The 22690-nt window shown below is 41.4% G+C and overlaps 1 protein-coding gene across 1 annotated transcript; it reads right to left on the bottom strand.

Annotated features, from left to right (window-relative positions):
- Positions 1-40: 40 nt before the first annotated feature.
- On the bottom strand, positions 41-22660 carry cers2a (ceramide synthase 2a). The gene is made up of 11 exons (XM_075450113.1): positions 22252-22660; positions 15390-15563; positions 15172-15289; positions 14721-14839; positions 13868-13925; positions 12180-12230; positions 10211-10303; positions 9443-9571; positions 7486-7592; positions 5987-6140; positions 41-5896 (listed from the first exon to the last, which is right to left on the bottom strand). Exons 2-11 carry the CDS (start codon positions 15560-15562, stop codon positions 5750-5752), a joined length of 1149 nt encoding a protein of 382 aa, XP_075306228.1. The 5' UTR covers position 15563; positions 22252-22660; the 3' UTR covers positions 41-5749.
- Between the last annotated feature and the right edge of the window lie 30 nt (positions 22661-22690).

Here is a 22690-nt window from a genome sequence, read left to right as displayed (position 1 = left end):
CTCATAGTGTAAAATTCTAAATAAAACGATTCAGACGTGGTTAAAGTGCACATTCCAGACTTTAATTCTAAGTCATTTTCATACATTTCAGTTCCACCGTGTTGAAATTACAACATTTTTTTACATACCCCCCTCCCCTTGTTTCGGGGCACCATAATATTTGGGACAATTGGTTTTCCAGGTGTTTGTCAATACTCAGGTGTGTTTCATTGCTTCGTTAGTGCAAGGACGAGATACCTACGCTTCTACAATCTGGAGTCTATAGTTGCCATAGTTCAACATGAGCAGAGAAGCTGTACCAATGAAAGTCAAGGAAGCTATTATAAGGCTGAAAAACCAAGAATAAAACCATTAGAGACATGGGTTAAACCTTAGGACTTACCAAAATCAACTGTATGGAAGATCATTGATAAGGAAGAATGCCCTGGGGAGCTCTGTAATCCTAGAAGTACTGTCCAACAGATCAGAAACAGAGACTACTATCCACAGAAGACTTTGTTAACAGGAATACAGAGGCTACACTGCAAGAAGTAAACCACTACTTAGCCACAAAAACAGGATGTCCAGATTAAGGTTTACAAGTACTTAAAGGAGCCTGCAGAGTTCTGGAAAAAGGTGTTCTGGACAGACGAGACTAAGATTAACCTGTATCAGAGTGATGGGAAGAAGAAAGTGTGGAGACCAAAAGGAACAGCCCGAGATCCAAAGCATAGCAGCTCCTCCGTTAAACATGGTGGTGGGGGTGTTATGGCTACCCCAGGTACTGGCACACTTATCTTCATTGATAATATAACTGCTGATGGCAGCAGATTTTATCAATGAACAAAGTGCTAAACATGACTCCTTTAATGTACCCACTTTGTTCTAAATATTATGGTGCCCTGAAATGAGGGGCACTGTGTATAAAAAGTGCTGTAATTTCTACACGGTGGAACTGAAATGTATGAAAATTACTTTAAATTAAAGTCTGAAATGTGCATTTGAATGTCTGAATTGTTTGATTTGGAGAGTTTTACACTGAGGAGCAGAGGGGGAACTCAGAGAATGTGACTTTGTCCCAAACATTATGGAGGGCACTGCAGGTAAATTAGGTTACACAGGGCTTCTGAACAAAATGCTACATTATTCTGTCTCACTGTCGCACAGATATCCGAATCTGCTCTTAAATATCTTTGGCTGTACAAGTTTCTGTCACTGATAAATGTTAATAGTACCACGATCAATTGTTTGTTCAGAGAAAAATACAAACATTTCAAAACTAGACAAATAAATGAGCAAATACAGATCAAATCACCGGAAGGGTATCTTATCATACTTAGTGTGTCAGCTGATAAATGTGCAAAGTACTGCAGAATTGATGTAATTCAAAGACAGTTGAGAAGCTTATTTTTTCCAACATGAAACGTCAGTCACTGCATCCCTGTAAAATGTAAATTAAAAACAATTCAAGTCATTTAGTTGTAAATCCTTTCACCCCTATATTCATCACCAGGTAACATCAGAAAGACAACATCTCAAATTTGAACTTAATTCATTTTTACTGTTGCTTTAAAAAAACGTAGGCTCATTTTACAGGTGTGGCGTTGCTTACTTCAGCAAGACAAACTGCATTCTGCACAGGGTCCATTGTTAAAGAGTTTGGATGTTCACAGTTTAGTCCTGTGAAATACTGTGAGCATTTGCTGTTTTATGAAACAAAAAAAACACAGAAATAGGAGGCATCCAACTGTGGAGCATCTGAAATCTTTTATCTAGCAAGAACAGGGAAAGACGTTACCCTAAAAGCATTTGGTCTCATATACAGTATATATATCATTTATTCTGTTATTTAAATTTGATACGGTCACCAAATTATTTTGGAAACAGGATTGTATAAAACTTCCTCCAAAGATCCCAAAAATATAATTTCTTTTTGCTTAAAAAACGTGTTGTACATCAGACTTTAAACATAACCAGAATATCCTGGAGGCTACAAAACGTTGCCCTGGGACATTCCTCCATCAGTGTTCATAATTTTCATGCCTTTTCTTTTAAAGTATTTTCGACCAACGCAGGCACGAACGCTCCAACTTTAAAGGAAAAAAAACCCAAAAACACATGTATTGATGTTTCACAGTGAAAATCTAGCATTAACTCTGGACAATTGCTAGTTGAAACAGTTACTTTCAAAGACATGTTAAACTTACCATCTGTCCAGCATTGTAATCAGTGACCAGGTGTTTTTTTTGTTTTGTTTCAGAGCCTTTCAGCCACCCGCCCAAATCTTTGAAAAGCTCTCAGAGCATCTGTCTTGGGTCTCTGTGAGGTTCCTTATTAAAAGGAGTTGCATAAGACAGTCATCAATTACCAAAGTCTTCACTGTCCTCCCCTCTCAATATCATTGCACGAAAAATGAGCAGCCCATAAATTAGCTCTTGCACTCAGACACAAGCATACAAGATACACAAGCATGCACTTGCACCTTGCGACCTCCCCCTGGCGTGTAAAGCCTTTATTAATACTTTAACAGGAATTGAATAACGGTCTACACGGTTCACAAGTGAATCCCACACCCCACTGCTATTGTTCTCCTGTCAACGTGCCTTCATCACCGTCACCAGATAGACTCCACACAACCCTAACTCAGGCACCTAAGGCGACACTGAGGTTATTCATTTCACAAGGCTGAAAAGGTAGCTGGGGAAAGAGGGGGAACTTGACGTGAAAGGAGAGGTAAAGATTTAGGAAGGATGAGTAAGCGTGGACACGAAAGAAGGGGGGAGGGGGCATGGAAAGGAAAGTCCAGACGCTCGGAGCCAGGGAAACAGGAGATGCATTAGCAATTAAACTACAGTGCCAGAATGCAGGAGCAGGGTGGAAATTGACCTTGCTGCTTTAAAATGGAGATTGTTACAGTGAGGCTGCCAGTGACAGGAACAGTACGGAGGCTAAAGTGCAGAGCAGGATGGTAAAGTGATCCCACTCCGTATGTAATTAGCCAAGAAAGCCAAGGAGGTCTTTTAGGCTGCAGCCAAAATACTGTAGGGGAGGGTGGGAGGTGAAGGGAAGAAACTGGAACCAATGTATTTTTATTTTTTTTTAAGGTAACTGGGAAAAAAGAAAATCTTTTGATATTGTTTTGGCATCCAAGATTCCGGATATGTGCCAGGATACTGTACAGGATCCAGGATGCGTTCAGGTCTACTCTACACCAGTAGGACCAGTGATTACCGAATGCTTCTGTGTTAGTTAGTTTGTATTCAGTCCACCTCAACAACTCATAAAAAAAAAAAAAAAAAAAAAAGATGAGGTGGAAAATCAAATTCCATGACCAGGACTGCTTAAGCCAGTCAACAAAACAATTAGACTGGAAGGACCAATCAAACTGCTACACCCACTCTGTGTTTTTGCTTTATGGCACAGATTAAGAGCAAAAAATGAAAGCAAAAACACTTACAGATCACTATTAAAGTAACTCACAACACTGAGTTTTACTTGAGAGACAAAACTTAAATCATTGACTAATCAATAAACTAAACTACCAATTAGGACGGAGATTCAAACTTCTCACATTTCGTGAGAATTTGTTTGTTTGTCAAGCTAAAAGATGTCGCTTGATCACTGACACTCGTTTTTTTTTTAAGAAAGATTTTTTCAGCACTAGAGGAAAGTAAATCGGAAAGTAAACCACTACAGAGATTGCCCACTATATCACAAGAATCTCATTATCCATGATCATTATTCAAATTCAAAGAAGGGGCGGCTGCAGCTCTGGAAGAAGAAGTCGTTTGCTAATCAGAAAGTTGGTGGTTTGATCCCACATGTTGAAGCGTCTTTGGGCAAGACACTCTCCGATGCATCCATCAGTGTGCGAGTACGTGTGATGGAGAAAGCACCGCACAGATGTGCTGTATCTGTATGTATGTATGTATGTATGTGTGTGTGTGTGTGTGTGTGTGTGTGTGTGTGTGAAAATGGATGGATGTAGTGTGAACAGTGCTTTGAGTGGTCAACTAGACTAGAAAAGAGCTGTAAGTACAGTTTATCTATCGAGGATTTCAATATGTGGACAGCAAAAAGGAAAATCGACACATGTATGTGTGTTAAAGTCATTCCAAAGAATTCCTGTTTACCATCAAACGGGACGAATAAAAGCTGCAATCCTAATTCAAGGATGAAACTCATCAACGTTTCTGTATGTAAAGTCTATCAAGGAGTAATCAAATTGCATACAAGTTATTTAACAGAGCGCAATATTATTGAGCAAAAACATCCAAACAAAACCTTTAATCTGAAGTCAAACAGGGTGGGGGTGTGATAGTTATCCAAAATGATCTTTATCATTTTTCTCAAAATTTTACATCTCAACGACACATGACGCAGAATAAAAACACACATCAGAAGAGAAAAAGCTCTTTTCTTTAGGTGGGGCTGACTGACAGGCATTCAAGAGACACAAAGGCAACAAACAGAGACATTTCTTTTTTTTTTAACAATAATTCTTGAAATGATAAAGGCACTTGCAAATGACAAGGTGAGTGAAAATGTAAACCATACTTTGGTGTTTCAGTTTTACCTCTTTACTAACGATTCATTTTAAACAACTACTCTTTTTCTGAACAAAACAAACCACAACGCTGCCAAAACCATCACAATTTTGGGTGGAAAATAATAAGAATAAATATAAAACAAAATTTAAATCATTCAGAAACTCTTTAAACTAAGCAGGAAATCACATTTCTGTTGGAATCTAATGTTGCTGCTGGGTTGTTTATGAGGATTCTTCTTCAAAGCTGATTCATGGACGAACCATACAGTGCATCTTAAGGGGAAAAAGAACACCAAATGGAAATGCCATCGACTCTTCCAGCCCACAAAGAATAAATAATCACTCACTGATTCACAATCAAACAAATTGCTCCCAAATTTTAAACAATGGACTGGACTGAAAAACAAATTAAACACAAAGTAAAATAAAATGATACAACTAAAAGAGTTTTAAGACAAACCTCCACAAAAAAGGCACATTTCAGTATACGTGGCAAATGTAGCACCGTCGCTCAAACCGTTAAAAATTATTACTCATCAGCAATTATTTTGTATTACGCCTCAGTAGAAGCGCAACACTCCAGTGGCGAGAGCCAAAGTGACAGCTGCAGTATTTGGAAAGACTTATTACAGAATGAAGCTCTGGACTTCCGGTTATAGATCGATGGTCCACAGAAAGTCACTGCCGCATTCACGCTAGTGCTCATCACAATGCCATCGGCGTCAGTGTGGTTATTTGGAGCAAATTTAGGTCATGTTTAAGGTCATTAATACTTAAGAGAGTGTTAATTGACTGCAGGAGTGGAGTACCCATCCCGGTTCCAGGATTTCCTAAAAACACTTCCAGTAACACAACCAAGCTACAAGCAGGCAGGTTCGACATGTGGCAACTTGGCTGACGGCACTAAATTCTGAGCATAAAGCTAAAGATTCTGCAGGTGAGAGGAAACGAGAAAGCCACTCTGTGTCTTAGATGGCCAGCAGATCAGTGTGGCTCTCCAACGCGGCCTTCCTTTGTCATTTAATTTAGTGTAATTAACAGAGAGGCGAAATGTGCCCAGATGGACTAACGGGGCTTCTGATATGGAGGATCCGCTATGGTAAGAAAGTGTAAATCTGAGTATGTGCTGCCCGTCGCCCCTTTCAATGTGCTACGTTCCCGTTCTTTGGCTTCCAGGCAACGGCCCATCGTCACCCCTCATGCACCCCTGGCTCAGTCCAATCAGTCCGTCTTACTGTGGTTGTTGTTCAGGAGAGCGTGGCCGTTCTGCACGTGGCCGTTTTTGGGCTTTTCTTTTCGCTCGCGACGCTCAACTTCATCGTCGGACTCCGTCTCGTCCTTATCGCTCCGTTCGTCCTCAACAATGTCCTGTCAAGACAGAGCGAAGCATCAAACGCTGCTGGTCTGAGGCTGAAATTGCTCCATGTCAGTGCACATATGTGAAAGCGTGCTTCTTACATTGCCAGGCAGGAATTTGACGGCCATGCGCAAGATGAGCGCCGCCCAGAAGATGTGCAGAGCCTGCAGCACAAACATCAGCCCGTTGAAGAAGTAGAAGCCGAGGAAGGGGTTGTACAGGGACAGCGGGTACACGCACGTCGTATGTATGATCCTGGACAAGAGGACAAAGGCAGAACAAAGAATCCAGTCAGAGCCAGCTACAGTCACCCCTGACAGCCCCATTGAGAGAGTTGTGCACACAATGAGTCCGTTGTGTTCACGGAAAAAGTTTATGAAAGATCTGCTCAAAAAACATGAATCAGTGCATGTTTCAGTCAGCTAACACAGAGAGAGGAAGACATGACCACACTACATACATAAAACAAACCTAAGACCAACAGCAAATACATCATGGCATTTCATTGACGCTCCCCGTGCACTCTGCCCGAGTGACCCTGCTTTGAACAGCTGCTATTCTGACAGAGTGGGAGGTGACATACAAAGAATGAGGGACCTTACACCCACTTTGATTTTATTCATGTTGTGTGGAGGACGGAGTGGAAGCGCGCTGCTACAAAAATGAAAAAACAGCAGAACTTTGACATGGATGATGTCAAAATGATGTTGATCACCTTTCAACAAAAACCCTCAATGATACCAGAACCTACATGTCAGTCTCTCAGCAGTTTCCAGGCTTCCTTACAGAAACTGACTTTAACACTTGTTGCTCAGGAGGATGTTAAACAGATATGTCAGTGTTTTTTGAAGCTGGTTTTGTGTGAAGTAGTTATGAGTAGTCAGCGTCTTGCAGGAGACAGCGGTCAGAGTGCCCTCAGTGTGGGAAATCAGGGAGGAACCATGGGAACACGTTCTTCATGGTACGTGTTTGTGCTTTTCAAGGCTTCTTGTAGCTGGTATTTCGGGGCGTTTCATTTGGAGTCACGGCTGATCATAAGCAGGATACGCTGGGCAGCCACGGTGCATGCAGTGAAGTTCTTCAGTTGAAACATTCAAGAAATATAGTGAGACTTGTGCCGCTTTACACAGCAAAAATTTGCTCTCCCGTGGCCCCCTTCAGAGTAGCTTTTAGCTCAGCTTCCTGTCAGAATTCCTCTCCGATTCTCCAAACTGAGAGCGCTCCGACTGCAGCCGACTAAAGGTAAGACACTGACTTGCTCATGTGTACGGCCCACAATGCCAAGCTCACTAAATGTACAATGTGGCAATTTCCTGAAAATCATGTTGAACAATTGTGATAGAAATACAAATATTGCACCTTAATGCCTATGAAAACGAGACAAATATGTGTCTCTGAGTTTTTTTCCCCCACACTACTCTTCCCTGTGAGCACAAACTAAACGTGCAAACATTCACGATTGTGAAGAATGACTGAATGAACTGAAGTCAAGTCCCAGAGCGGTCTGCGCTCCGAGTCATTACTCACATGCTTTTACCTCACATTAACATCAGTGACTCATTTATAGTTACAGAAAGTCTGACGTAACATCCGTTTTTACCAGAAGGGGAAGATTATGAGGCGGGTGATGATGAAAACTGCAGCAAACATGATGAAGATGAAGTTGCAGGTCCTTCTCCAGCCTGCGTAGTTGAACATTTTGGCCGACTGGAATTAAAGAAGAGGGAAAACAGATCACAGTCTCGGCTCTTCATTTACCTCTAGAGGGCAGACAATGAGCTGTGTCAAGACAACGGTGCTCTCACACCACCTTTAAGCTCCTCAGCAACACTGAATGTTCTGAAAATGGGAGGGAGGTCATGTATGTATTGGAAAAACAAACAAACAAACAAATATCTGAATATAGATTTTACTTCCAATAATTCACACTCTGCTATCTTTTTAATGCCCAAAATTAAAACACTTATTATCAGTGTTGCAGGTAGACTCACTGATTACAAGTATTTAAGTTGAGTCAAATCAACGAGTACTATTAATTGAAAGTACTTCTTTATCTTTTGAGATATTGTTTTCATCTGCAACTAATGATTATTTTCATGATGGGTTAAGCAAAATTGCTGAAAGATATAAATGCCTAAAATAGTCAAATTAGAGTCTGTCATTTAACAAATAGATTAACTGTTTAAGTTTAACATGTACTCTAATTTATAATCGAACATCATTTTTACTGTACTTAGCAAAAGTCTTCAGCCACCATTCATTTCTTTCCATTTTGCTTCCAGCCTTTCTTCTACTCCTTAATGGTCCTGAGCAATAGCTCTCCAGGATTTCTAAGGGCTGCCAGCTTTACACTCATTTTCAGTCCAGTTCTTGTAGATTACCATTAAACATTCAAGTATAAAAACGGCACCTAAAACCAGAAATTAATCAGGGTGGTGTCTACACAACAGAGAATATGGCAAAGAACCAATTCTAAGTTGTATATTTAGCCATTTTGTTACCATCAGTCTGTCACAAAGACACATCATTTGTTCCCATTTCTTTGCCTGCATATTGGAAAATGATAAAAAAAAAAAAAAAACTAACAGTTTGACAGACATAAAACTGTATTTTTGCACTAACAAGGTGAGTCCCGAAGGGCTATTAGCAGCAAACTTGGCATATTTCAGCATGTTGTAACGTGTGACCTTTAAGTCACAAGAAAAGGCTGAGCTATGCCAAATGACACAAGGAGTGGACTGAAAATCAGTGGCAACAGGTCTGATGGAGGGATGAATCCTCCCAAGAGCCCGGATCTCAGCATTGAAGCAGCGTGGGATCATCTTGACACAGAACGGAACAAAAGTTAGCCAACATCCAAAGAAGAGCTTTGAAATGTCCTTCAAGAAGCCTGGAGAACTGTCCCTGCTGAATACTTAAAGAAATGACAGAAAGCTCGTCTCAGAGGGTTCAGGCTGTGCTGGAGAATAAAAGGTGCTCATAGCAAACATCGACTTTCAAGCTCATTAGCATTATACAAAGTGTTTTTATTGCCTTTCCATTTAATTTAGCATATTCCAATAAATTGCTGCACCTATTTCCCCATTTTCCTGACAACAGATAAAGAAATGAAGGGCGGCACAAGATTTCTGCACAGCACTAAGCTGTGCCGATGTTTGGTCTTTAAAAACTTTCATTTGTTACCAAGATACCTCAGTAACTGAGGGGAACACCACATTGTGCTGTAATATCTTAATTGTCCATTTATGTATTTATTTAATTTTTCATTCATTATTATTATTCAGCTTCTGGACCCTGATGTTTTGTTGCTGGTGTTTTTGTTTCGTTTTGTTTTTTTGTCGCACTGTCATGCGTATTCTGTGATGTTGTCAAGGAATGTTCTGCATTGTGTTTTTCCATGTTAAAATGTTTAATAAAAATATAGTTTAACCCCCCCCCCCCCAAAAAAAAAAAAAATCCTTCATTTGTAAAGTGACTAAAGCTGTCAGATATAAGCTCGAGGTAAAGTAGGAGTACTTCAAATTTGTAGTTCAGTACAGCGCCTGCATGTGTCATACCTCCATTAGATAGTCAGAGGCGTCATGCACCAGCATGACCAAAGTCCCAGCCCGGATGTAGTTAACCAGCCAGGAGAAACTGATGAGGGAAATGGTGGCCACGTGGTGAATTATCTGCTCTTTGAAATCCTGCACAGACAGAAGGTCGGAAGAGCCAAAACATAAAATCTAACAGCATTCGGTCACTTATTGATCAGACTGTAAAGATTGGTCACTGATCAACAGTGTGTTATTCTCATTTTACAAATGACTAATTGTTTGCACAGAGCAGATCACACAGCTTCAGAGTACATAAGAGCAAAAAAAAAAAAAAAGCTAGACTCAAATAGGAGTTACATGACAAGTCCTAAAATTAGAGGCCGATTTTGACATGGTGACCCTGTGCAAATCTCACATCGCTTGTTTGGGTTTAAAAGATTAGCAGCTTGCATTTGTGAGCTGTAGTTATGAAACCGGTGCTGGTTCAGAGGCCTCTCTCTGTTTGCTGACAGGCTAGAAGCTCTGACCGTTTTCTCAACATTTCGACCTCCTCACATGAACTCGAGCTGGATGACCTGAGGTGAACTGAACATCAGCTCCGCTCAATACATAAAGTCAGGACATAAAAAAGGAGAAATCTATGCCAAAACCTCAAGATATTCTACCAGCACAACAGGTCATTGTTCTCATTCTTTGCCCTCTGTAAATGTGATCTCACCGGACAAATCCTGAAGGGTTTTTATGGTGTTAAAAGCTAACACGGTTGGGAGACACTGCTGGTTCACTTACCTTACGTTTGATGTCTGATGCTACGCTAAAAACCAGAGAGAGATAGAAGCCCAGTTCAATCATGTAGTACCAGTACTGCGAGGGCAGCAGCGGCTGCGAGAGAGGAAAGAAAGAATATTTCACCCATTTTTCACTCCGGCTCCTTGATGAAGATAAAACATATGAATAAGCATATATTTTAGGGCTGGGCAACGATTAAAATTTTAATCTAATTAATCACATGATTTCCCTGATTAATCACGATTAATCGCATTAGTACGCAAAATCCAAAACTTAATTCAAAAGTAGTGTATAGCTTTTAGCATTTAGTTTTATTTTAAATGTGCTGCCATATGATCCTCATTTGCTGTCGCCTGTGCACTTTAATGTTTACTGTCATGTGTTACTTGTTGGTAAATGTCTTGTCCTGTCTTCACCGTGGGATAGTTAGGAACGCAATTGCGATCCCTCTGTATGTCTTGTATATATGAAGAAATTGACAATAAACCTGACTTTGACTTTGACTTTGACTTTGATATGAATGAAAGTGCCATAATATTTGTTGTGCAAACACACTTTTAACATCAGCATTTTTCTGTAGTTTTCATGTAGAAGCCTCGCTCCACTGTCTGTTTCCTTGAATGACTTGCTGCTATCAGTTGTGTGTTTTGCCTTTAAGTGATATTTTAGACTGGAACTACTACGCTGAGAAGACAATTCAACTTGGCTGTAAATGCAGGAGTTTTTTAAAAATGTATTTTGAAATACATGCTTTTATGTTGAAACATGTAAAACAGGAAGTAGCGCCGGTTAGCTCCGTGAGCTTCACACAGAGACCAAGGAGCACCTGTAACGGTGATGTTACCCGCTAGTTTATTTTTATTTTATTACTCCGTGCTTCGTGGTGTTTGCTGTAACTGTGTGAATGTGATGCAGAGGAGAAGTGGAAGTTAAAGAATCCTAGCTTTGACCGTGAACATTGCCTCTGGGAAATGACTGCCGTTGGTTGAGAAGCAGGCTAAAGTGGCCAGAATTACTTTAATTATTTATTTTTACCAGCGACAATGCTAAGAATGCTAGGTCTTTAATGATTACAACAACTAATGTTGTCTTTTACTTTGTTTACTTGAACATTTAGTTCTACGGTGTTGATGTGGCGTTAATAAACATCTGTGAAAAGAACCGGAGTCTCGCATCCAATCAATGGGCGGCATATCGGCAGAGTTTACAGATGACTTTGGTTCTGTCGACTCCGCCGTCTGGAAGAACTTTAAAATGAAAATGACCGAGTAAAAGTTCCGTACCCTTCTCCATGTTTGGTGGATCCGCCAATTACTTTCTTTTCTAGTTCTGCAGCAGACAGCAACAGACTTTTACAAAATAAAAGCCTGTGAGCAACAGACTTTTACAATAATAAAATAAATAATAAAACCTGCGTTAAAGCTGCGGTCGGCAACTTTTTTTTAGTCATATTAGCTTGAACTGTCATGGGATTCTGGAAGTAGAATATTAAATAGGCTGTTTAGGAAAAATAACGAAATCTGTAGCTCCCTCTGAAGCCTGTAATCATGCTTACAAAAACCGAGCGCTCCCGGCTGTTTTTAACCAATCAAGTTAGGGTGGAGGAATCCTACCTGTCAATCACAGCTTGTGCACACGCTGCTGAGCGTGAGTCTGCCCCAGCTTGTGTGCGCTCACACTGGTGTGAACTCACGTGCACAACCTCGTCCACAGAGGGGGAGGGGTTTGGGGGGCGATTCGGAGCTTGTTAGAGGTTGGGGGAGGGACCTGAAAGTTGTATCAGTTTGAATTTTCCGACTTTAGACTCGCAATTTTGAAAACCTGCCGACTGCAGCTTTAATGCGCGATAAAATATTTATCTGCGTTAAATAATTAACAAGTTAACGCGATAATAACGAGGTAACTTGCCCAGCCCTAATATATTTAGACCAAAACAACAAAGGGAAGTAAAAATAGAAAAAGGAATTACCATTTTTGGGAAGTCTTCCCACACTTGCGTTGTATCATAGAACCATGGTTTCTGTGGGTGGGACAGATAGTTAGAGCGATACAACACCACCAGGCTTCTACAGCATCAACGCTAAGCAGGAACTAAAGAGAAAAACAAAGCTTGTGCGGCATTAAAGGACAAAGATAAAATGTTATGTCTTACATTTCTATACTTCTGTTCAGCCTTTGTACAGATGTGATGGAAACATGGCAAACTTGTCATTGTGGACATGAATGGAACGGTCACTTGCTTCTCTTAATCATTCTTTTTCTAGGCAGAGTACAACAAACAGCCACATAACCCTCTTTTAGTTGAAAGGTTTTAGGTATCAAGACAAAAATTGCCACTGAACCAAAACTAAAGCAAAATACGGAAGCGGGGTGCAGAAAAACTAAGTGCGTCCTCGCTGCTTTCACAAAAAGTAGGTGGATAAAGTAGCAGCCAGGTGCTGCTTATCAAACACACTCGACTTGCTGATCGTTATCAGATGTGAACAACCCTATAAAACTGATGTTTTGGCACTTGGCTGCTCTGGGGCATTCAGGTGTGTGTCAACACAATGCCAGGGAGGAAAGACACCAGCAGTGATTTTAGAGAAGCAATCTTTACATTACATCTGGGAAGGGTTAACGGTCATTTAAAAAAACAATTTGGAGTACACCGTTCCATAGTGCAGAAGATTATATACACGTGGGAAAAGTTCAAGCCAGTTGCAAATCTTTCCAGGAGTTGACGTCCCTGGATGTGCACTTTGAGCAGACACTTTCGGTAACCATTAACAAGCCTCGAGCAGCATATTGGTAGGATGTTTGACCAGTTTTCTCAGCAGAAGTGGTGGAAATGAACTCAATGAAAAATAAAATTTTCAAAAGATCAAGTCTTCACAAAAGCTAAAAATCCGTTTAACAAGCAGTTTAGGTGCATTTTGGGGTCACTGTCCAATTGGAACATCCAGCTGATGGTTCGATGTTACAGTGAAGAATTCTGAGGAAATCCGCCATCTTAATTCAGTCCAATTTGGAAAAATCTACCCATTCCACCAGCTCCAGGGCCCTGTTTAACAGTGGATTCGCCTTTACTCATCCACATGCAACTCCATCTTGGTCTCATGTATTGATCCACATGGTCATTGACAAACTTTATGTTGATTTTATTTCGGGGCAGACGTTTTTTTTATCTTCCAGTCCGTGCTGAAGTAAAACTTGCTTGGCCAGGTGTTCTAGCATTTTCAAGTAAACGACAGTCCTGAGCTTTGATCATTCCTGACAATCAGTTTGAGTCTTATTCCAGTCCTTTGCATTGGGGCTACACCTCCCACTAACCTGGATTCGGCGTGCAGCAAAGAAAGCAAGAACGTGCAGTCCACTTCCTGACTTGAGCAATTACACAAGATCCTCTCTCAGGACTTTCCGCATTGTAACATGAGTCGGTCAATCCACGGAGATAAGTCGAGCACGGTTTCACAGAGACGCTGCCAGCTGCAGTCCATCATGATCACTAACAAGAAGTTAAGAGGCCTTGGCAAATAGAAGATGATATTGCCATAACATTCATGCTCGTAATGAGTGTTTGCAACTTCCAACCACGACTGAAACACGCTGCAAACATTTACACTTTGTTTCTTCAAAAATAAAACTGTTACAAATGGGTTCTGATGATCTACTCACATCAACGAGGACTGCCAGGCCAGCGACGAAAGCAAGAAGGTAAAATGTAAACCTCCAACTGTAAGAGAACGGGTAAACATTTCAGAGAAGAAATTCAAGGGAAGCTTCATTATACACAACACAAAACTGACCAACAAGGGTTTAAGGTTCAAAAGGAAAACAAGCAAAAAAAACAACTATATTTTTAACTGTTCTGGCTTTAGTTCTAGTGAGCTCTAAACTACCAAAAAAGTTCTAATAATAATAATTAACTTCACAAAAAGGAAAAAGCCTCCCTTCAACAGATGCAGGGAAACACCTGGGTTCTGTTCAGGGTGTTTTTATGTTCGGCTGCATTTTTCTGCTCGTTTTGCAACAGCTTTTGAGAAATGCTCCCACTCTGTGGGTGTGTCCGGGTTCAAAGCGGGAGCACTTGTGATGAAATTATCATCAGCGCCCTGAGGAACAGTTTAACACAGTGGAATTAAAACTTTAATTTTCAGCAGTGGATGCTCACACTGAAGCTTTACAAGAGCAAGCGCAGTAAATCACTGTGATTGTTTTACCAACGACGTTTGCAGCTTTTACACCACTGGACGTTTTTAAGCTGCCCTAGAAAGCGCTGCTAGACTCTCATAGATTCTGGCATTGAATCAAGAAAGAAATTAGTTCTTGTTAACGATTTCATGACAACCGCGAGGAAGCTGGAGTCTAATCGCACATCTCAACCTCTTCAAAATCCTATCTGAACTGTAAATATGCAAAAGAAGCTACAAACTGTCTCCCCAATCTTATTCAGAATGAAAGCAAATCTAACACCATAAAAAGGAAGTATAGAGAGGAATGTCATGTCTGGGTAAAGACGCTAACGTACCTTGCTTCCCGGAACTTTTTGATCTTGCTGGGCCGGTCCTGGTTCCTCCGCCGCCTGAACCACCTCTGAACCTGTCGCGCCGAGCAGCCCATCTGTTTACTTAAGCTCTCTATGGAGCTCTATCGACAAAAGCAGAAGAAGGAAAGGATGGAATAGAGCTTTATTTGTCATTGAACAAACGTGCTAAAAATGCAGTTCCCGGTGCCAAATCAAGGATATAGAGCATCTAAAAGCGATGAAATTAGTGTGAAGTGTTAGTGTGAGAGGAGCCTGCGTTGTGTTCAAGGTCTGAATTCATAGTTGCCGTTGACGTGTGACGTTTTCGTCATGTTGTGCTTTTTCTGTCAATTTATGCGTCAACAACACACATTTCTGAATTCTGCATTTCGGTTCAAGGTGTGATAACATGTTCCAAACAGCTGTGAGGCACCGATGTTTGCAGCATGCGTACCTCTGTGGGAAACTTTGACGTGCTGCAGAAATGGGACTCCAGGAGGGGATTTGGACGCACACAAAGGCGCTGCTTGTCTCTCACTCCCAGCAGAGATGCCAAAGGAAGCGCTACTGTCCTGTGAAGTGGAGAAGCACACCGAGTATGTCATCTCGTATTTTTCAGAAATAAACACAAGCAGGCGTAGACCTAGCGGGAAAATAAATGGAATAACTCACCGCTCAAATATTGGTCTTATGACTAGAAAGCAGATGGCGATGGGTATAGTGGCCCAGAGGTCTGTCAGTTTAGGGAAGACTTTGCCATCGTGATCCTTGAAGTCGCTCCAGCCGTGGCCTTCGGGGAACCAAATCCAGTCGGCCCATATCAGCTCGCTCAACCGAGATAACATCCTACATACAAAACAGAGAAAGGGGATTCAGATCTCAAGGAAGGAAATTAAGACCGATATTAAAAAAGAAGCTTTTGTCGGCTTGGTGATTTCCACTCAGATTTCCCATTAGATAAATTTACAGCTACTAACTCAGCCGTGACAATATCCTGAGAGGAAGGAGAGGAACCAGAGGTGAGGTGAGAGGAGTTATGACTGATGGGAGGTTATTAATCTCACTGTGCATCTGAAATAGGCTCCACGTCTGACCACTTCCTAATCGAGATGAAAGGAAATAATGAAAGCAGCAACCAGTGCAAACAGAAAAACCCGGAGAATTCAGCCCGGGATCTGAAGTGAACTTCATTTCCAGACATTAAACAAGTCGACAAGTCATTGTTGGGCATCTCCAAAAGGTTGACGGAAAAACTTTATCCTGATATTTGCAGAAAGAACATTTGTCCTCTGCGACATCTGTGCTCGGTTACACCTCATTTCATAACCTCTCATGATTCATAACATGCAGCGGATCTGATTCTAGTGAAGGAAATTGCTAAATTAACACAGCCTGCGCTGACAATCTTGAGCAAGACAGCGCGTGATCTTCTTCTCCGAGTCTCATTCCATTTTTTCCCCGTTGTTCATACAACACATTTCACACATTACAGTCACTCATCTTGACGTTAAAGAGGGCACAAGCAAGGCCGCTTCACTTTTATAGTCTTCTGAGAAGGTCATTAAAAAGGCCTGGCATAAGAGAAAAAATTGACATCGAGAAATGGGGAAACAATAGATTACATTAAAAGAGAGTTTTTATGACATTTATTTATCATTTTTGGGGTGTTGTGCAGCTCTTTTGTGCATGTAAACGATCCGGAAAGTTAGAAAACACTAAATGCATCTGTAAAAGATTATTTATCTACAGAAAACGTGCTCCTGAAGTTCATGAAACTGCTGCTTTGTGGTCCAGGGTTTTCTCTCGTTACTTAATTTACATCACCGTGTAGGAAATTTGCTTGACGGCAGCCCAGCTTGTTAGAGGCAAGCCTTCAAACAAAGCTAGTCGGAGTCAGCAGGTCTTCCCGTGCCTAAGAGTCTAGGAGTTTCTGACAACTCTTAGACATCTCAGCTGTTAACAAAGAGCATCAAATGCTCTGCGGTTGGCCTCAAACACCAACACAAAGAGTCTTGGTGCATTTCTGCCATCTAAGAGGCTGATTAAACTGCTTTTATTGAATATCAAAGTCCCAACAACGATAAGAGAACCCTTAGAGTTGGGAAATTGTGGAGCTTGCAAAGCAAACATATTATTAGCCATGATCATGTGCCCGCAAGCCACAACTTTGTAGAAACTGTTGAAACGGCAATGGACAAACAAACGTTGTGTGAACTTTAAGACTGATTAGCACCCAGTGAAAAAGGGCCGGGTGTGTTTTACTGTGTTTTTTCATGTTGCCTTTTGTGCAACTTAATCTCGGTTGGCTGTTTTGTGGGTAGTCACTTAAAAAGCACAGATGAAAAAGAAATGGCTATGAACCAGCAGTGCAGGGGTCTACTTAGCTGCCAAAAGCTCTTAGCAGGCTACAGTCGAACAGTAAGAAAAACTAAAAAAAAACATGAGATCAAGGAAAGACGACAGGAGAAATCTGTAAGGACTTGAGAAGTGGTTCTGTAGCTCTAGGACCACAGCTGTTCAATCGATGTCATACAAAAAGTGCTTTAGACACTTCATCTACGCAGCCATAAGACAGCTGGATAAATACAACCGAGCATCGTTTTAAGACTAGATCCCACAAATATTTACCAAGTGATCCCCAAAATAACATTTACAAGCTTGTAAATGAGCATAATGTGGACGATTTAATATACGGGAACAGGCTGATGACATAATACGTGAGCGCAGATAACTGCACTCTTGTGAGAATGCACAAACAGCAAGAGGATCTCCACTTAAACTGGGATGACATCAGTCTAATTATTGGCAACGCCTCAATGCAACGCTCGGTCACCAGTGGATTTCATTCCAATGCCAGTTCAGCAGATTTAGAATCTGAACACCATATGACATATGTCTGGTGTTATAATGTTTGAGTTAGAAGTGTCTACTTGATGCAAATTATTTCGGAGGGAGATTCAGCCATGCACAATCCATAATAAATCTACAGTGAATGGACAGTAATTTGTGCAGCTCGACTGTCTGGCTTGGCCTTCAATTAATGACAAAGATACATCAACTCACCCTGAAAAGACAATGGTCTCGCATCCACTTTACAATCAGTGAGTGGACTGTTTCTTCTAATTTGTCTCTTGTCTTTTTGCACATTTTGCATTAGTCTATGCCAAAAAAAAAAAAAAAAAAAAAGGCCCTACTGCTTTCTAACAGTATCCATCTATTTGCTTAGCTGACTGCTGATCGGGTTGAGTCTTTTAAAAGCTTCAAACAAAAGAACAAAGAACGGGCTCTCTGTGCACTGTAAAAATAGGTCATATACTGACTGCAGGTTAGCATTCAGTCTTTTTCACTTTTATGGGATTTGGGCAAACCAAAAGAGACACTTTCTGCCCAACAGTGGAAGTGGAAGCCATCCCTGTGCAGCCGATGAACAATCTTCAGGTGTGCGTCTGCACACTCGTCCTGCGGCGAATGGAAACCAAACAGCTGGCTTTTGCTGCACCGGACAGCCAAAGAAACTTGAATATGAAACTAGCGGCACAGAAAAAGCGAGTGAAGGCAAAGTATGCACAGATACCATGCAATAAACATTCCTGCATCCTGGGAGACTCGTGTACGAGAGTTAAGTGACAGCAGCAGCAGCTGGAGCTGGAGGGAAATTCATCTGCGACTTCTAAAAGGCTTCCCGACTGGAAAAGATGTTGTCATAAGGCTATAAGCTTCAGTGACCTTTAAACAATTTTGTTAATGGATTGTCCAGTATTAAGTATATATAAAACAAAGCTCAGTAAACTGACCTTTCATTTAAAAACCAAGCTTTAAATTAAATTTAACATAACTCTGACTGGCATTTACGTTGTTCCGCTAATGTGCTAAATGCATGACAGCATTAGATGGTTAGTTGTGTTATCCTCTGACCTTCAGCTGGTTGACATCCACACTGATGTTACTAAACTGACTTTCGGTCAGACTAGAGTGCCGCTTAAAGGATAAGACCGGTTTTTTGACATTGGGCCCTTGATTTCACATTATAACATGATGTTCTACTCACCCCTGCTTGTTGTTGGTAATTTGGAGCTGTTCCGAAGATATTCAAGAGGCGTCTGGCTGCTCTCTTGAGATATTCGGCCATGAAACGGTTTCCTATGGGCAAGCTTATACAGGCACAAACTATGCTGTTTATAATTTATTAATTACTGTACACTAGCACTGATAACGTGGAGGTGCGTCGCTTACTTAAAAAAATCCGGGTTACTGTAATTTTGATTTTTTTGTCGTAAAGTGGGTGTTACTGACGTCCTCGTCGTGCTACTGCCACAGACAGCCCACAGACCTGCTGCCTATTTATTCATTCGGCTAAAATTCAAAATTAGTAACCCGGATTTTTTTAAGTAAGCGACGCACCTCCACGTGCTAGTGTACAGTCATTAATAAATTATAAACAGCATAGTTTGTGCCTGTATAAGCTTGCCCATAGGAAACCGTTTCATGGCCGAATATCTCAAGAGAGCAGCCAGACGCCTCGCGAATATCTTCGGAACAGCTCCAAATGACCAACAACAAGCAGGGGTGAGTAGAACATCATGTTATAATGTGAAATCAAGGGCCCAATGTCAAAAAACCGGTCTTATCCTTTAAGCACACAAAGTTAAGAGGCCGGAAACATCTACCAAAAGTGGATCACTTGCGCTAGCTTAGCAATAGCAACCAGTGGTTTTACAAGGGCTGCATAGAATTAAAAAAAAAAAAAAAAACACATCTGCACACATTTCTTACACTCTGGTTGACTCGGAAATGAGGTCCAATGTCGAAAATTCCGGAGTGTCGCTTTAATAAACAGTTTTAAAAAATAAAAGGAGGTTATTTTCTGTGCAGCAGAAGCCAAAATATCTCGACTTTTAGGCCTTAAACTGGGTCAAGCTCCATGAGCCTTTTCATTCACATTCAACACCATCGTTCACTCAGCTCCTGCTGATTGCTTAATACCAGTTTATTACCACATCTCACTATATAGAAGACAGGTGAAGGAGAGTGGAGCATCAGATTCTTTTTTTCCTCCTTCTTTAGATGATGTAATAGCCATACATGTTCCACAAATATTCAGCTGGTACTTGGTAATAAACAGGTATGTTTAGAAATATTGAATTCATAAAGACCAGCTCTTAGGTTATCTATTTAGAGCAAGGTCATTTCAAAACAATCATTATCCCAGAAAGACACTGTGTGTTAATGGAGCTTTAGGCTACAGATAGTAACTGGCACTATCCGACTTCTCCTGTATCAGTACTTTGAGTGATGAGCTCAGTGCTTGTTGTCCACATGCCAGCGTTGGCGTTCTCCCACGGTCCAAAGACACGCATGCTTGTTTAACCGATGATTGGCCGTAGTTTATCGGTATCTTTGTTAAGACTGCTGTAAGACGACCAGTGTTCCAGCACTTTAAAAACACCAACAAAAACTTTTATCCACGAACAAGCTCCAACACTGTGCTGAAAAATAATGGAGGTAGACTAAAAGACACGAGTGGCGCCAAGCTGACCTCACGAGCCGTCCCCGCGTCAGACTAAACAGGCAATGGAGATAGATAACGTGTACGGAGCAGCGCTACTAAAGATGAAGCTCCTGCAATTCCCAAATGATGAACTTTTGAGCTAAAGTTAGCAAATTGTACATACTGAGATCAAGAGAAATGATCCGACCTTCAGGCTTCTAACCCTTGAAAAATACAGATCAAAGAGAAAATGTCTTCATACTCCATTCTATCCCGTATTGAACTGAGTCCCAACTTTGGCACTGAACTCATAAAATGTCAGCACTCTAAGACATGCAAAGATATCACGCTGCTGGTTTCAGAGACAGGCCTTAACATAACGCAATGCTATTCCACCAAAGAATTCATGTACACAGACTTGATCTTTAACCACTGAACTACCAAAGCAGAGTTTTACATCCACTCATGAGTTACGAATGATTGTTTCTGCGATTGTTTCCGACTAAAAGCGTAAAAGAAGTCGTCACTAAGCAGACTGTAGAAGGGAAAACTGTGCGAAACAGCAGTGATCCCCATTTCTTTAACCCCCCCCCACACACACACACACACACACACAAAAAAAAGGTGCAGTGATTTATTAAACTGTGCTAAATCAAATGGAAATACTGTGGTATTAAGCAAAAACATGTTTAAAAAAATAGGTTTGTACAAGTCTAATGACTGTAAAAGTTATTATTGGCTATGAGCAGCTTTATTCTTCAGCACAGTCTGAACCCTCTCAGACAGCTTTCTGTCATTTCTTTAAGTAGTCTTCAGTCAGCCTTTTCTCCCCGTTTCCCTTCCTTAAAAATGGCTTCCTGACAGCCACCCTTCCAGACCGTTTCTGATGAGGTCTCAGCAATCAGTAGATGGATCAACTGAAGGTCCAGATGCATCTCTTTGGTCCTGTGTCGGCTTTTCACTGGATTTATTACCGTTTCTTCAGGACATCGCTTTCAGATACTGTTCATCTGACAACTGGTTTATCCCTTGAGTAAGGTGTCGATTTATTGACTTATTCACAGGTCAAAGTCGGTCCAAAGGAAAAGACCCTCAGAGAGCCTGGAGGAGCATTTCTGAAGATCACCCCAAAAGATTACAAAAATGTCTTGCTGCCTGGAAGCAAAAATACAAAGAAATGAGGGGTGGAAGAAGACTTTTGTGCAGGGCTGGATCTGATCAGAGCGGCTTGCCTTGACTTGCACCCCAAATCTAACTCTAATTCCGGAGATAACCACGCCATCCCTCGTGTTTTAATTAGAAACCTGAGGCTCAGCATACATTTGAAGTTCAGGTGTTTGCGTTTACACTGTTTGCGTAAACCCACGCAGGGAGTGGCTGCGTGAACGCGCATGGCGCAAACGGGGAGTCTCCCGGACATAGCGGAACAACAGACAACCTCACTCTGATGGAGGCTTCAGCAACTCGTTAAACACTGAAAGCAACTCCTACTGTCGGCCTAATGTAGAAGAGCAGTTCACTCAGAGTGAATCTGGACCCATTCTGTTTAACGACACAAGTCCACTTGACGACGTCTCCAGTTGACGGTTTCTTTCAACTTTAGTCAACGTACCTCATAAACCGCGCAGCATAAATGGCCGTTAATCTTAGCAAACAACTTCTGTATTTCTCCACATAATGCTGCGAATGCTTTGCGTGGACGTGAACGCTGTCACCCACCCCACTTTATGCCGGTGTTCCTGGTTAAACACCGCCGACGTACGGACAAGAAAAGGCCTGTTAGCCGCTAAACTTTAAGCATGACTCCTACAACTGCTGAAATCGAGACGGCGTCTTTTAGGAGGGCGTCAGCAAAGTTTGAGGAGTTTAAATTTGACGTAAACCCCCCCTCAGCGAGAGAGGCTCACTCGTTTCTGTCTAAAAATAGTAGCTTGTGGCGTTTGTAACCCGTGTGTAGGTATAGTTTAAGACTTTAAGAAGCGTGAACAGACACTTTTTCCAGCCGCCGCAGATGTGTCGCACATCGTAACGGTGCAGTTCACCTACCTCTCGGTCCCTCGCTGTGGTCAGGTAATGTCGTCTCAAAATGTTGGGCTGCGGCTGCTGCTGCTGCTGCTGCTGCTTTTGTTCCTGATCCTCTGTTCCTGTTTCAGCTGAGAGGAGTTCATGAGGTTATCGCCATTAAAGAGGCGCCAACTAACTTATCAATGAGTGAATCCGCCTTCTTTCCTTCCACCTCAGGTTCGCCTCATTCTCAATGGGACCACTAAAGTGTCGCGATCTCTCCCGCAAAACTGTCTTTGTGGTCGCGATTTAGAGCCAATATAATCTATGACAAATGTACATTTAGTTTTGTTTTTTTGTCTGATCCTAGTAGGCTGAGTATTATTGTGATAAATCAGCCGGAGAGTTCAAGTGAATGAGTGGATTTAAAGGTTAGCTTAACTCGGATGAAAAGGGGAAATATATTTAAAGTGACGCGAGT

This window comes from Odontesthes bonariensis, chromosome 18 (genome assembly GCF_027942865.1).
Source record: "Odontesthes bonariensis isolate fOdoBon6 chromosome 18, fOdoBon6.hap1, whole genome shotgun sequence".
NCBI classification, from domain to species: domain Eukaryota; kingdom Metazoa; phylum Chordata; class Actinopteri; order Atheriniformes; family Atherinopsidae; genus Odontesthes; species Odontesthes bonariensis.
This window is presented reverse-complemented; position numbering and strand designations above follow the sequence as displayed.